Raw genomic sequence first — 17168 nt, 5'->3', positions numbered from 1 at the left:
CACAGATTGCAATTCTATGCTTTTCATCTGGAGTCAGGCAACTCTTCAACGTTCTGAGTTTTATATAGTAAAATCTCAATACTATCTCATACATTGTGAAAAGGTACCACAGTATACATGAAGGGCAGAGTGATGCTTTGATACCTTTGTTACTACTGTTCCCTCTCTGTGGAATGCTCTTCCCCCTATCTTCATTGTGCTGCACTTACCTTTTAGTCTTTACTCAAAAGTCACTTTCTCAATTTGAGGTCTTTCCTGAACCCGTTTAAAAATTGTACTCTACACACACACACTTCTTACTCTTCTTCTTTGCTTTTTGTCTTCATAGCTCTAATCACCATCTAATAGAGTGTAAATTTTATTTACTTATTTTGCTTATGAGGTCTTTTCCTCAATGCAACGTAAGTACAGAAAAGGCAAGGGTTTTTCTGTACTTTGTTCACTCATGCTTCCCCAGGATCTAGAACATTGCCTGGCATAAAGTAATCATCTGATAAATACTTGAGCAAATGTATATACACACATATACAATTCAATCATTTCCCATGTGCTAAAGGATTACTCATTAATTTTCAACAATCTACCTGAAGAACACTTACTTACTCCCTTTTATTATCCAGGTTCTACACTGGGAAAAATCTATCAATATAACACAGCCACTGGCCTCAAATAGCTCATTATCTAGTGAGATGAAGAGTATGTAAATTCAAAGCTATAGAGTGTTTAAGTGCTATGACTGAGGCAAGCAGGGGGCAGTACAAATGCCCATGGAAGAGCACTGAACACAGCTTAGGAGCACTGCAGAAGAGCTGCAGGTGGCAGGAACCCTGCCTAGGTGAAGAAACACCTGAACCCAGGAGCTAAGCAAAGAAATGCTGGGAGTAAACATTATAGGCAAAAACGCAGGTTCAAAGACAAGGAAAGAGAATACACTGGGCATTTGAGAAATGTCAGTGGCTTGGGATGGCAGGAACAAAGGAAGATTAAGTGGGAAAAACAGGCGGAGGCCAGACCCTGGGGGACATGCAGACCCTGGGAGACAATAGGACATCACTGAGGGATGTGAGGGATAAGGCCGGATGACCAGGCCTCCATTTCAGAAAGACCACTCTGACAAATGTTTGGGAAAAGATATAAAACTAACAAAAATGAAGATAGGGTGGTGTTCACGAGGCTATAACAGTGGTCCAGGTGATGAACCATGGAGACTGAATTAACTTGAGAATCAGAGGCAGAGAGGAGAAGACAAGTGGAGAGGTATTCACACATCTATTATCTCCCTATTAACACATCTCTCTGGAAGAATTTCAGAATGTCTTCATATCTTGATATTAAAAAGAAATCACAGATACCTTCCGACTCTGCAGCTCACCTTTCAGACTACCAACCAACCAAAAACACTTCCCAAAGAGTGGCTGAGAAGTCCTTGGAGAATGAACTGGCTCCTGGAGGGCACACCTGTTTCTGTCTGGAGCAGCTGAGAGGTCAGAAATCCCATTCTAAGGCATCAGCACTGGGCCACACCGACTTCACTGGCTCCTTTCCCACTAGGATCTAATGATGCTTCCTGAGCAATGACCATGAACAGCAGCTGCCTTATGCTACAGGGCCCCAAAGCAGAATGGGAGCAGGTGTTAGGAATCATGCTGCAGGGCAGGTGCATGGTCTAACCACCAAGGATTGGAGGCAGGGCTGGGACAAGACAAGAGAGCTCCCAGGGACATCTTCAAAGGAAAGGATAGTTTGATAGGAAAGTAGTCACAGAAACAAGATCAGGAGTTGAAGGGCAGTGACAGCGGGGTGACACAAGCTGGAAGGAAGAAAGAGAAATTGGAGTGAAGGGTAAAATGGGGGCAGGAATCAAGTCTTACTATTCTTCTCACTGCAATGCTAAGCTCTAGGTCCTTCACATGAGGCACTTGACATACAAAATATAGGACCTGGAAATAAAATGCTCACACTGCTACTGAGTGAAAAGAACACAGAAGAAACCAAGATGGAAGTACTTTTGCTTCTAATCCTTAGCGTTCGGAGTTCTACTTTGTTTCTTCCCATGGTGCGATTGTGGAAATTTTAAGTAGGGTTCCTTATGGAGTGACTGCAGCATCTGAAGAAGGAAATGGACTTCCAGGTTTAAAAGTAGGGATGGAATTTAATGGTTTTTCTCCTAACTTACCTCTCTCACAAACAGTACATGATTTGAGATTTGTAACTTTTGGTACAAAATAATTTACTATCAGGAAAACAGGAACAATATGTATTGCACTAAAATCTTCCTTCATGTGGTCTACTTTAATTAAGGTTTTAACGAAATGAAACAGAAAATGAGGCTACAGTGTGGCTCTGCAGCAACCTCTTTGGCCCTTGAAGGGTGGACGACGTGTGGTCTGTGCTGCGTGGGTCAGCATTGCTCTTTCAGGCAGCCCCTCTAACCCCCATGTCGTAACTGGCCTCTATTCATTTATGGTTAAGTGGTGGGTTCGGGCAGCCACATCCATCTTTTCATCTTAACGCTTGGTCAGAGTCCCTGGCACACATGATGAGGTGCCCAGATGACTGGCCTTTCAATCCTTTGAACTCATGGAAAATGGAGCACAGTGCTAGGCACACAGTGTGATCTTAACAGAGACTACATATAGTGGGAACAAAAGGGGGAGATCCCACTTGAGCATCTGTATCCCATTCCCATGGTGCCCACTTAGAAATCTCAGTCAAGTACATTCTGAGGACACGACAAACTTGTGTTTACAACACATCACAAAGCCCTTGGTCGAAGTAAAGCTTCACTGTGTTTCAATATATTTGGAGTTTTGGAGTAAATTATTTGTTACTTGTGAACATACACAGCACTAATGAAAGGGTATTTAGAAGCAGACTCCAGCAAACATGCTGTGAACATTCTTTGCCAGCCATCCGATTAAATGTAAGAAAGCAAGTATGCTGTTCCAGAAAGAAACCCGCCATCTTTCCACCTAAATAATCACTTCTTTCCCTCAATTTACAGCACAGGTCAATTACTTATTTCACATAAAAACATACCTGAGATATTTCTAGGGAAATTACTAGAGCATGGAATAAAGTAACTGTATGAAGCAGCACTAGCTATCAAAAACAAACAAAAATAAATAAATTCAGGATCCCTAAAATAAAGTAATACCTTAAATATTAACTGGCTAAAAAGAAAACATTCCTTTCATAGCCAAATGTCATCACAATATGATTATGCCAAAGGACAATACACATCTAATGATCGTATTGTCCTTGCGAGATTAGCCTATATTGCAAAGGGTACCCCCCAACTCCTGCTATCCTTACTCTTTGTAAAGAAAAACTGATGAGTGAAAGCCACAGATTTTTTCCATAAATGGAATGTTCTCATGTACTTAGATACGTTTTGGATGGCTGAGGGAGTTAGAACTTTCATTCACATTTAGATTGTGAAATTACTTCTTCACAGTGTACTTTGAAGTCAGAGGAGAAAGAATCATGCCTCAATATAATTTGAACTTTTTATTTGTACACGTAGTAGATTTGAAAGTCTGATCTATTTGCTTATCTACTTTCAAAGTGGTAATTCTCTTAAAATACTTCAGTACAAAAAAAAAAAACAAAAAAAAACAAAAAACCCAAAAAACAAAAAACAGATAATTTCCAAAGGCAGATAGATAAAACTGGTATACGTAAGTAAACCTGGAGGGCTTGGATTTTCTAATGGCATTTATAATAGCTCTGTGTCCACAAAAGAAGTCACACGTAACTTAAGGCCACACTTAGGCGCTTTTGCTCAGAAATAAACAATAAAGTTACCTAAAAGTGGTCTGGAGACTGGTGGCAAGTAAGCCTGACACATTTCAATAGTTTATCTGTGCAGCTACTACTCTCATATTTCTGGCTTTCAAATAAATCAAAGTACAGCAACTGCTCAAAAAACTGGATTGCCTCCTGTTCTAAATTGGAGCCATCTTCCTTTCGGGCAGTGAATTAGAAAGCCAATTCTCCACTTACCCTCTTCTACGACTTTAAACCTTTTCCTAAGAACCTTGTAAAATAATATAAATGAGAGCAAAGTTGTGGGGAGAATCGGCATTCACCATAAACACTGGAAACTTCCTCTTACTGATGCCTGGAAAAGCAACTCTGTCCAACACAGGAAAGGCCAGGGCTGTGAGCAACGGGGAATGCATTCTGGATACAAGGCAGATCAGTCCCTCCAAAGAGGTAAACACGTGTTTTAACTATTTTAGAGAAGCTTTAACTCTGCTCGTTAATAAAGTGGGAACCATGAGAACTCACCCTGTAAAGAGGATGGCACTTGTCCCTGAAACATGGAGCCAAGCGGGCATAGATCTGGAGGCTGTAGTAATATGCTGCCAGCTGGAGAGATAATGCAGAGTGGGCCTGCTTTTCAAAGCACTTGTTAGCATCCAACACCTAGAAAGGAACATGACAGAATGAACTCAGCTGAAAGGAAATTAAGGAAATCATCATAAGCTATTACATTTCAGTAATCGCTGTAGAGTTTTGGTTCAAAGTTTCCACTTTGGTTCAAAGTTCAACTCAAGCTCAACTTAATAGAACTACATTAAAATTCAGAAGATACCGTAAAGGCAGACCCTCTGCATGTAAAAGAAGATTTTGAAATTAACACTTCAGTTAAAATTGTAGAATCTGCTCTCTGAGTACTGACAACCACAGTCCTTCCAGTATGTAAGAATAATCAGAAGGAAGTGAAATATATAAAAAACAACTTACTGGTGAAAAATCTCCAGTACAGGTTTTTTTATTCATTAAATCCTCTCTTGGTAAGGGTAAACTTACCTGTGGTAAGGCAAGGAGATAAGCAAGAGCCAATGTCATGTCATTTGGTAAAGCATCACTTGCCAGCTGCAAGAGAACTGAAGGCAGGGGAAAAAAAATGCATTATTATTCTTGAGGATCTATATGACATTTGTAGTTACTGAGTGCCATGTTTTTAATCTTGCATGATTACCACAGATAATTAGCTTCAGAGGACTCTTTAAGACCTTTTACAAATGCCTCTTAGTACCATCCAAATACACATCATAGGAAAAATTGTTATTAAATAGTAACCCTGTCTTAATTCAGAAGTATTGTACTATTTGTTATGTTTTTTAAAATTCTGTTCATGGGGATGCCTGGATGGCTCAGCAATTGAGCAGTTGAGCCCTTTGGCTCAGGGCGTGATCACAGAGTCCCGGGATTGAGTCCCGCGTCAGGCTCCCTGCATGGAGCCTGCTTCTTTCTCTGCCTGTGTCTCTGTCTCTCTCTCTCTCTCTCTCTCTCTCTCTGTCGCTCATGAATAAATAAATAAAATCTTAAAAAAAAAATTCTGTTCATGCGGGTACAAAGTCTAAGTGCAAATGGATCAGTGAGGATGCTTTCTTACAGCTAATCTTTTGGTTTCAAAGACCCAGGCCATGCTATAAAACTGAGTATATCAATGACAGCCTAATATGGAAAATGAGCATATGAACACTAAAGAGCAAGGTAACGAAACAGCTGTGTGAGCAAACTGAGGATAAATCTTTTGATTACTACAATGAATATGGTTTTATTCCTTCTAGGAACATCCCTCTTCATTGCACTCCACTAAAACCCTTGCTTTGATTATATAAGATCTTAAAATATTCCAACTATTAACAACTTTCCCACAAACTTTTTTTATATAAGCAACAACTATCGATGTCATGGCTTTAATAAAAGAGCACACTGCCAAAAAAGTCTGTTTATACACAGTCTGTATTCATAAGGAAATATTCCATTCATTTAGGGTCCTAGTGACAAATACCAGGTAGTCATATGTAATCACAACGTAAATCCTTTATTTTTAAAAAACACAGACTCATGATCTGCACTAATGAAGGAGAACAGTATGCGAATAATCCAAAGTAAATGATATTTGACTTTGGAAATACACCATATAATTTTTTTCCAGAAGATTTACCTTCCTAATTGTGTCTTACTTGAACTAAAATTTAAGTCATTTATATAATCTGGGCTTAGCTGACAGTCTGGGCAATGAAACGGTGGTAGGGTGAGGAACCACCTACAAGTGGGTGAAGTGTCAAAAGTTGACTGAGAACTCAAAATCTCCTGTGGATGACTCATAGAAGAAAACACTGAGCTTTCTCCACTGTGCATGGAGTCTGCTTCTCCCTCTGCCTGTGTCTCTGCCCCTCTCTCTCTCTCTCTCTCTCTCATAAATAAATAAAATCTTAAAAAAAAATCAGTCTCCACTCTTTTGGATAAACATACTAGGATAAATATACTAGGACAAGAGAAAGCTTCCAAACAAATAAAAAATACAATGCAAAGGGCCCAAATCAAATTATGTCCAAATTATTATGAGAGGAAAGAAGAGAGATAATGTTGGTGTGTGAGTTCTAGAACATTATGAAAACTGAAGGATGAAGGGTTGGCTATGTATTCCAGATACCAGAAGACAAAAAAGCAAATTACCAGAAACACGTAAGTTAAATCTGCAGAACCCGAGATGATACCAGAAAGATTTACTTAGTGTGTAGAAATTGTACACTATACAAACACAGATGCACAAGACCCCAGGGCTGCCATTTGACTTCTATCTGTCTTATATATTCTACCATTTGACACCTGCTTAACAGTCCCTCAGGATCCATATTTTGGAGGAAAAAAAAGGTCCAATAGTTTCACATATTAATAATTCTTCTCTGTTAATTTTCTTTCTCGTATAGTTTCTTATAAAGTGACCTACAACTGCAATCTCACCTAGTTTTTTTTTTCTACCCCTATTTTGTTTTCAGATATCTCCCTTCTTCATGCAAAAGAAGGCAGTTTTCTAGTTAGTGTATCTGAACCCACTCATCAAAATTAATCCTGTCTTCTCAAAGCTCAGGAATCTTTATTTCAGGTGTGTGGCTCTGCTCCAGCTACTGAAGGACCATCCCTCTCAGATTGTGGTTGGGGCCAACCTGAGGCCTTGGGAGCATCAGTTCTGTTACTGACTCCCTTCCAGTCAGATCTATGTTTTTTAAATCGTATCATGGACTTTATCTTTTACTCCATTTCATGTGCATCTGTCTGTATCCCAAAACCAAGGCACCCTCAAGAGATATAAATATTCAGGAGATATTCCAATGAATGTGCTACAGATCCTGAAGGAAATTCTAAGACAGAAACAACCCAACAACACACTAAAACAACAAAAAAAGAACAGTAACGACATAATGGAAATAAAAGCACAGTCCCCAGGAAATATCATTCAAGGAGAAGAGCTTCATCTGAATACTTAAGCTCCAGTAGATTTATTTTAAAAATAGTTATATTATTTCATTGACAAGATGACCTCTAGCATTTCTTGAACATATATAATTGAATACAAAGCTTAAAACAGCAGGAAAGAGAAAAGAAATAGCTAATTTCCATGGACTCAAAGTATGACAAAAAGTACTCTGAGACAGAGTCCAAAGAATCATCAGTTACTTTGACCAAGCAGTGAAAACAATCACCCCAAAATATAAATGTTTGCTCCAAGTGAATAACATCCATAGATTTTATTTCATACATACAAATGTGTTTATCTTTTTCTTTCTCTACGATGCTTTAACATCTTGGAGGTCTTTTTTTTTTTTTTTTTTAAGATTTTATTTATTCATGAGAGATAGAGAGACAGAGACACAGGCAGAGGGAGAAGCAGGCTGCACGCAGGGGGCCCGACGCGGGACTCGATCCCGGGTCTCCAGGATCATGCCCAGACGCTCAACCACTGAGCCACCCAGGCATCCCACATCTTGGAGGTCTTGATCCTGGAAAGATGGCCCTTCCCAGAGCTGGACATTCCTAAAGACAGCAAATAAGATGCCTGCAAACAACCAATTCAGAGCCAATACTCTGAACCACCTCCTCTCACTGGCTTTTACATTCTCCTGCCCTAATCACCCCAGGAAGAGATACTGGACAACCCAAGACAACTCTAAAGCCCAGAGTCGTACAAAATGATTCAAACCATCTATTTTACACTTCTTCAAGTTTGCCACCAATCCCTCCCCTATTCATTCCCACGGAGAACACAATAAAGGCTTTTGCCCATGCTTTCTCCTCAGTCCTCTGCTCTTGCCTCTGACTGATCCAAGTGCCCCCCATGGGGCTCTGTGTGTGGCCTGCTTGCCTCCTGTTTCTAGGGATGTGTGAGTCTGTGCTTCTTCCTTTGTAGCCATCACTTTCACTTCTGGGGGTCTTACCATACCCAAGTAAGACCAACACCCCAGATACATTTTAGAACAACTAAAACAGCATCTATAAACTATACAACCTGGCAGAATGATACAGCGAGAAGGAAACCATCCACAGCACATGGTAGGATCAAAATGGAGACCCAGCACTGATTCACTGCACAAGTTGGTGTCCCGAAGTTCAGAATGCTTTGTACTTTCAGAGTGTTACACTCTAAGTATATCAGATATTATATGATACCTTCAGCCGACCTGAGAACACCTGATAATCAAAGACATTAATATATATGCTGTAAAACTTTGGAATGCTCACACAAAATGAGATAAAGCAACGACTTAATCTCATGTCAGCTTAGTTCAGGTTTTGATGCCAACCAAGTTACAAAAAGTCCTTTTGGCTTTCAAAGCATTTCAGATTTTAGATCAGGGCCTTAATTTTCCTCACAAGTAAACTGGGATTCAATGAAGTAAAGTATGTAAAGTACATATCATCTCTTTAGCAGATAGAAAACACCTAGGAAGTTTCTCCACTTTAAACTATAGACTTGAGGGGCAGCCCAGGTGGCTCAGCGGTTTAGCGCCGCCTTCAACCCAGGGCCTGATCCTGGGATCGAGTCCCGCGTCGGGCTCCCTGCATGGAGCCTGCTTCTCCCTCTGCCTGTGTCTCTGCCTCTCTCTCTCTCTCTCTGTGTGTGTGTGTGTTTCATGAATAAATAAAATCTTTTAAAAAAATAAAATAAACTATAGACTTGAGGAAACAAATCATTTTCTCCATTTCTCCATTTAGGACACTTTTTGATGCCCTCCTCCCACCCCCATGACAGATCATTGGTTCTTCCATTAGTAACTGCCGTGGTGGTAAGAGAGGTGATGACTTCCATTTTATAGAAGTCATGATGACTTATGAATTAGCAACTACATTGGGACATGCAGACAAAGTGCACAGGGAGACAACTGCAGACTTACAGGGTCACACCCAATGGGCTGCTGCACCTCTGCGACCACTCTCCTTGCTGCTCTGCTTCTTCTCACTGAGCACTCAGCACTTACTTGAACTAGTTATTCCTCAAAACCTCTCTGTGGAAGAAGGTGGCTGTTTTCCTCAAATCAACAAAGGAGGGTTAAAAATCACAAGAAGTTCTTTTCTATTGGTTCTGCACCAACACAGAAAGAAATCATATCAGTCTTGGAGAAAAAAATGTTCTTCCTGTGAGAGCTTCTTTCTAACAAATTCAACAATCATCTCCTTCCCACTTTCTCTCAGGGCTCATGGGAGTACAAGGCACTGCCATGTCCCTCCTTGACTTCAGGGTTCCAGGGTTCCCCAGCAGCTCACCTCAAATGACCAGCAGACCCTCCTCTCCTCAAATGCTCAATGTGGGGACTCGGTTAGATGACTTCATGACTGCCAATCCCCACTTCACAAGTTCTTCCCAAGAGAACTTAGCTATGTTCTTTACCTCAGCTGCTATCTCAGTGTATTTCCCCAACTTTTATCTCTAGAGTCCTGACCCATTTCACAGGACTTGCTGGGATGCTGCCACTCAAATAATCCCCCACATTACTAATTCTTTACCCAGTATTGTTCCTATTTCTGACAATGGTGCTCTGTTCTCCCCATTAGCAAAACATAAAATCACAGAGTTATCTTGGACTGCACCCTCTTCTCTGCTCCCAGCCATCAGCCACCCAAGCACTCATTTCCAAAGAACTGTTTTCCACAAGATACTGTTTTCACTGCTACAAACTATAGTTTAAAAACTGGACTCTAAATAAATAAATAAATAAATAATAAAAAATTAAAACTGGACTCTTTCAACAACCTTCCAACTCTACTTGATGCCTCAGTCTTCCTTCTTCCAATCCATTCTAAAACAGTGCTTTCCTACAAATTTTTGACTAAAATTAATTTTAGTCAAAGCACTAGTATAATCATGTCTGAGAGCTTAAAACATAAATATGTGCACATACATATATACACACAAACCTCTCCAATGGTTACCTATTTCCTAAGGAATGAAAATTAAATTCTGTATGGTATTTAATATTTTTATAAACATGAGCCAACCTTAATTTGTGGTTTTAACTGATGCTATCCCTATGCTATACACCAATCAAATTAGTCTGACCCTCAAATGACTTATGTGCAAATTCTCTGTCTACTACTCATGCCATTGCTTTACAGAACAGTATTAATTACTACAAAGAACAATATTAAATACTGCAAAACAAAAATACCTGTAATTTTTAAGCTATCTGCTCTGGCAAGCCAGACATGAGAAAGATGTTTTGCAAGTATTAGCTCTAAGTGTTACAAAAACCCCACAAAGAAGATAGTCTTATCTTGCTTTTTTACACAGGTTTGGATAGCTAATGTCAATCACCTAAACTCGGAAAAGTGGCTAATCTGTCAAGGCACTGTTAATGAACTAAATGTTAGTGCTCTCTCAAAATTTATGTTGAAGCCCTAATCCCCAATGTGATGGATTTGGCAATGGGGGGTGATTAGGGTTACATGAAGTTGTGCCCCCAGACACCAAAACCTTCTAGGCAGCACTAAGACTCAAGGGTTCTTATAGAGTGGAAATCAAGCCCGACAGACAGGAAGCTTCCTAGTCTTTCAATCTATGAGCCATTGAAGCATTTGACAAAATTATCAGTGATAATCTGAAGTAGACCGATCCCAGGGGTCTCACTAGGATTCACCAGATGTCATACTTTCTACAGATGGAGTCACAGTGATTTTATGTTAACATTAAGGTATATGAGAAACAAACCCCAAAGAATGATGTTTCTCCATTTATTTATCAGTGTGAATCAATGAATTTAATGTGCAATGCTGGTTCTAAAATCTTGAATATCATGCATTTTCTAACAAGTTATACAGCCAAAATCAGATGAAATCTATGCCTAAGCCTCCAAGCACTAATTCTGTGCAAATTCAGTGCCTCTGGAAAGCACTCCATGATAAATTTAATTCCAGAATTAAATTCACATAGGAAAGCTGCCCATGTTATTGATTTGGAAATCATTAGCCATTAAATCATTCATTTAGCTAAATAAATAATGATCCATTTTCTTCAGCTAGTCTCCATAAAAACCTTTTCATCAACGTTATTAAAAAATTCTGAAAAGTCAGATCACGTTGGGAAGTTTAATTTGTATTATGACCTACTTCTGAACCAAAGTCAGAAGTCATATTTTTACAATTTTTAATTTGGGTCATTTAACCTATATCACTCTTCAATTCTGAATTCCTGACAAATATTGATATTATAAATTAGCCAAAGATATCTATTTCATATATATTAGCATTATCAAGAAATATCCAATGTGACAGTAGTTATGAACGTACATCATAAATTATAATCATAAATTATAACCCCAAATGTAAAATTAAAGGAATACTAAAATCACTTCTATTTTTAAAAATTTCATTTTTAATATATATATAAGTGTCCTGAAATCTTTTCCCCACTCAATTCAACAATATTGAGAAAAAGTTTTTAATGCTTTAATGGACTTGGATGCTGTCCCTTGGTAGAGTATTAAAAATCTGAGTGTCAGAAAAGACAATTCGAAGAAAGAGCAGGACAGAAGGAAAACACCTGCAGTCCCGCTAAAATCTCACAGACACTGCTAAGACAAGCACACGCCCCCAGGACTTGGATTCAGCTTCACCAACAGCACAGCCTCCATTCCTGTCCCAGCAACTGTGATGCATGCACTGTGCTCCCTCTCGTCACTGTGGGGAGACAATGACTCTGCACCTACCATATAGAATACCCAAGCAGCCCTGTAACCACGTTAGAAACAGGACACTCAGGGTCTGACCCTCAGGCTTGAAGAGACCAGGCACAGACATAAAAGGTATATGACTAGACTGCCAGGCGAGAGGCTCAGAAAGCAAGTGTGTTAGTTTGAAGATTAGACATGATGGGTGGGGAGATAGTAGCAATGTTAAGGGAAACTTCCAAAGGGTCTTAACCATGGCTTAATGACTGAATTGCTTTAGGAACTCTAAAAAATATTTAATGCATGGGCTGTACAATAGAGGCTCTAAGATACATGGTCTATGGTAGATCCCGGGCTTCAGTGCTTCTTACAAATTCCCTAAGAGGTTCTAATGTGAAACAAGGATGGAAAACAGCAGAGGCCTTGGAAACAAGGGGAAATGGTAACTGGATAGGCTATAGCACATGATGGCCCCCAGAACATTAATGCAGGCCAGGGACAGTCTGTGAAACTGTGCCCAAGAGGGGCCCATCACCACCACTGGTGAGCAACAGCCTAGGGATGGAACCTACAAGCCGTTGTGTCCATTTTACAGATAAAGAGGTAAAGGAAAACTAAATAATACTCTTCTGCTTGAAACCCCTACAGCTTTCAGTGGAAGGTTCATTTAAAACATTTAACTTAGCACACGATGCCTTGCATCTCTGCCCAGCCTAGTGTTGCCTTGCTTCTTCACTGGTTGGTTGCCTACATATACTCTTCCTTCTGGATATCAGAATAACTTATAAGTCCCTGGAAAACTGTGATGTTTGCCATCTTTGCTTCTGTGAATTTTATTCCCTCTTTATGCCCCTTCTCCCCCTCCCAACATACCTCCCTCTTTTTACCAACACTGCCCCTGTTCATCCTTCAAAACCCAGGTCAAGTATCACCAGCTCTGGGAGGCCTCTTCAAACCCCCTTTCCACTCTGGTGTCACATGTCTATAATCCTAGCACCCCTTGTGTTGTACTGTTACATACACAGATTTGTCTGTCTCCTCACCCCAACTGTAAGCCATCTGAAGACAGGACCATGTCTTCTTTAACTTATAGTCCAAGTACAAGGGTAGTGCCAAGCACACAGGTGGCTCAAGGATCATTCCTTCAGTTAATAATGAACACATGGTGAGAAAAGAAACTGGATGGGGATTTCCCTGATTCATCATCAGGTATGGTTCCCCTATTCCTCACAAGTCCTAAAAAACACCTCTCTATTTGCTTCATGTTTCACAATCATTTGGATGCCTTATCATTTAATTACCAACTGTAGCAGAGATGATCAAGTACTCTAAAGACCCTATGAAAAGGGAAGGTCTACTAACCCAGAAATCTGTGCCTCACAAGGGCCTTTCATTTTCTCCAAGAAAACAGTTCTGGAAAATAGCAGAAGCCTTCATCAACTGAGAAATCAATTTGTGAGAGTCTGCTCCAAGAAGGCATCTATCTCTCAGACCTTTACAACGTGATGTCATTATTTTACACCTTTTTGAGAAAGAGGTGCCTTTTGAAAAAGAGCACGCCTTTTGTAAAAGAGGTGCTCATGCTCACACATATGTATGCTGCAAGCTAAATAATAGAAATATTGTGTGAATCAATGTTTCCAATTTCCTGAGTATGATTTTAGTCCATTATTATGCTGATCAATGGGTGATACATTTCCACATCCAACCCACTATTTTTCTTAAGGTCTTAGATTCTATCCATGCAAACCGTCTCAATAATCAATCACAGTTTGATCTATAAGCATATAATTAAAAATAATTTATCCAGAAGGAGGCTTGAGGAACAAATAGGTGAAACAGAGGACACCTCCTATTTTTCTGTTATACTTGCAGAACTTTACTATGAGTATGAAAATGTCATGTGTGGTCAAAGGAAAGGGAAATGAACCATAGTTCCATTTTGAGGAGTTTTTACTGTTCAGGACAATTTTTCTCCCTCATCGCAAACTCCACCTTGCAAAAATGCTATCTTCAACAGAGTGACCAGTGTTGAATAGAAAATACCAAACTAAACAATAACACTGGCATGTTTTTGTTTGCTATTATGTCTCCTTTTTTTGATTCAGGGTCTAGTACATTGCCTTGCAGAGACTGCTAAAATGTGGAAAATACTACCTTCTACAATGATCAGACAAAGGTGAATCTGAATTAAGTTCAACCAACCACTGGCTTTGTAAGTAAGACAACAACAAAAACCACAATTTCATGTCCCTGAAACATGGTTCTTTATCTCTAAAATAGGACTGATGGTAAATATCAGGAGGTCTGTTATTAAGTAAGACACTGTACTAATAGCATTTGATATTGGGCTTCTCTTAGGGTAGAAACGTAAATGCTGCCTACAAATAAATGTCTATGGAATTGAAAAAAGACAAGTAAAAAAAGAAAAGCAAGAAGTAATAAAGAATAATTAAAAGGATAAATAGCAATGCAACTATACTCTTCATGTACTTTTAGCATTATTTGCAAGATGTGCCATGAATTTAATAATAGCTTGATAGAGGAGGAAAAAAATAAAGAAAAACAAGTATACTCATCAAATGTGAGGTACCCTGATTTCAGAAATAAGAGGTTAAAAAAAACATGCATCTCAGAACCGAAGAAAAATGGTATACTTAGTAAAAAGCTGCTACTATTCAAGAGACCCCACACAGTGGATAGAAAACTGGTATTTGCTTCCCCTCTTCCCAACTACATACAAATACTGATTGAAAGCAGGATTATCCAAAAATGAGTGACAGAATGAGGTTTCTAGGAAAATGGCAATTCTATTCCCCATATACATTTTCCCAAAATTTCATTTCATCCAGTAACGTGCTCAGTTAAGACTGCATCATCCATGTATACTGGCAGTGAGAGACAGCCAGAAATATCTGAATGGAAGGAGTGGAGAGGACTACCAAGGAGACTGTTTTGCCCTCCTTCTTCTTTTCTCTTTACTGATATCTGGAATATAGAAAGATAGGTGGAGTTCCAGCAGCCTTTATATCATGAGGTATTCACTAAAGATGGCAGAGAAGAGGGAGGGAACTGGAAAAAAAAAAAATAGCCAAAGAAACTATCCTAAATCTTAAAAAGAAGTAAGGACAGTATAGAGGAAAAAATATACAAATGGAAAGGTGTCTTTGGCGAACTTATATACATTTAATTCTTTCACAAAAAATTCTACATGGCAAGATATGCAGCCATGCAGAAAATTCTTAACAAGAGAAATATAGCAAATACTTAAGAGTTCTTAACTAACACAAAGTCAGAAATACCTGTTTAAGAATCACTTCAATTATATCACACTTATCTCTTTAAATCCTCAATATTAGTAAGTATCCAGAAAACAGAAGGTACTCAAATAAATGTTTTAAATAAATACACGATGGTGTCAAGTTTAGCTATTCAGAATTACAACAATTTATTATCGTTTTTCTCCACTCCTATTCACTCATAGTTTTTCACTTATGGTTCCCCTAATAGTAGAGTCACACACTGTCAGGGAACTAGAACCTTCTTTCATACCTTCTGTTGTTGGAAATACCTCTTCCCCTTCTGTTTTCGTCTCAGCCAGTTTTCCAGTTCTCAGTAATACCTCTGCAAAGCTTTCCACTGGAACGTGCTGGTGGGGGTCATAGGTCCCTGCAGACTAGACCAACGCAGTTATACCATTTAGTAGGTACCTTTTTCTCTGAAGATATTCTTAGAACAGAATTATAGGATTTTATATCTTTTGATGATTTGAATTAGAACTTCTCACTTACTAAAGCATGCTATAAGTTTGAAACAGATTTTAATCTCATAATACGTTATGACATATACAAGTCACATAAAACCAAGTTGCCTGGGTGGCTCAGTTGGGTGTCCGACTCTTGATGTCAGCTCAGGTCAGCATCTCAGGGTTGTGAGACTGAGCCCTGTGTCAGGCTCCCAGGTCAGGAGGGGAGTCTGTTTGAGATTCTCTCTCTCCCTCTGTCCCTGCCCCTGCTCATACTCACTCCTCCTCTCTCTCTCTCTCTCTCAAATAAATAAAATAAATCTTTTTAAAAATACGTATTTTTTTAAAAGTCACATAAAACCAATGAATAACATGAGTAAGAATGAGGCCAAAGATGTACATTTCCAGGAACATTTTAACTTCTATTTATACTAAAATGCCCACAACAGCATGACAGTTGCATCTATGTTCTCAGGCATGCTGTCCTTACCTCTGTGACGAAGGGATCAGAGAGGACAGATTCATAAAAAGGATGACAGCCTTGTTTTTCTAGACTTTCATTGGCTGTGGTTCCAATCTGATAAACACCACCAAATTCTTGCCCCTAAATAGAACAAAGTGAAGAAGAGTAGATAAGAAGAAAGAGCACTCGAGGCAGATAGGGAGGGAGACAGAGGGGTTATCTCCGAAGAAGATGATCGACATGCAGCATGGCAACTACATAGAGTGTTGTCAGCGTGACATGGACACCCAGCAAAAGCATTAGGAACAGCACCTACATTCTAAGAGCAGCACTTCAAGTTCAGCCTGCAGTGCCTTTTGATTTTCCTGGTCACTCTGACATCAATGCATCAAAAACAAAGAAGCAATCAGTGTGAAACACATGGCAACTTCTCTACTACAGTCAGAATAACCTTCCTAAAACCTCATTTCATACACATTGCTCCCCTGCTCAACAAACCTGTAGTAGCTCTGAACCATACTAACATGCCACACTATCAAGTCTAAAGTATATAAGAGAATATTTAAAGTTCTTCAACATCACTTCACATTAAAGGCTAATTTTCCACTCCAAACAAGATCTCCTTCTCCCGTCCTACCAGCTTCTATGCCTTTCTTCCACTACAAGAGGCCTGTCTGTGCTGACTGCCTTGGCAGACCCCACCCTGTGATTCCAGGCCCACCTGGGACCTCACCTGCTGAAACCCTGCCAGCTGAAGGCCAGATGGAAGGGCACCCCTTTCCCTATGCCTGCTACCTCACAAGCAGTACAAATGCCTTCTAGACCTGTCAGTGACAGTCCTCCCTGGTAAGTGCTTGTTCAAAAGCACCCCTACTAGGGGTCCAACCCTAGTAGTTAATTGTCTTTGGGTTTATCTTCTTCAGATTGTAAAGCTCCTCACTGGAGTAGCCAAGTAAAACAGTCACCCATTCCTCTCCATTTACAGAGTACTCAC

General features: G+C 39.5%; 1 protein-coding gene across 3 annotated transcripts in view; it reads right to left on the bottom strand.

Annotated features, from left to right (window-relative positions):
* Nucleotides 1-17168, bottom strand: part of NBAS (NBAS subunit of NRZ tethering complex) — a 317777-nt gene that overhangs the window by 107969 nt on the left and 192640 nt on the right. For all 3 annotated transcript variants that reach the window (XR_013349722.1, XM_077844073.1, XM_077844072.1), the window contains exons 37-40: nucleotides 16202-16315; nucleotides 15519-15642; nucleotides 4819-4895; nucleotides 4294-4431 (exon numbers count right to left, since the gene is read on the bottom strand). Coding sequence is in view for 2 of the 3 variants with exons in the window: in XM_077844073.1 (XP_077700199.1) it covers nucleotides 4294-4431; nucleotides 4819-4895; nucleotides 15519-15642; nucleotides 16202-16315 (453 nt within the window). In the remaining variant the exon portion in view is untranslated. The remainder of the gene's footprint in view (nucleotides 1-4293; nucleotides 4432-4818; nucleotides 4896-15518; nucleotides 15643-16201; nucleotides 16316-17168) is intronic.

Source organism: Canis aureus, chromosome 12 (assembly GCF_053574225.1).
Source record: "Canis aureus isolate CA01 chromosome 12, VMU_Caureus_v.1.0, whole genome shotgun sequence".
NCBI lineage: Eukaryota > Metazoa > Chordata > Mammalia > Carnivora > Canidae > Canis > Canis aureus.
Note: the sequence above shows the minus strand (reverse complement) of the source record. Positions and strands in the feature narration are given on the sequence as shown.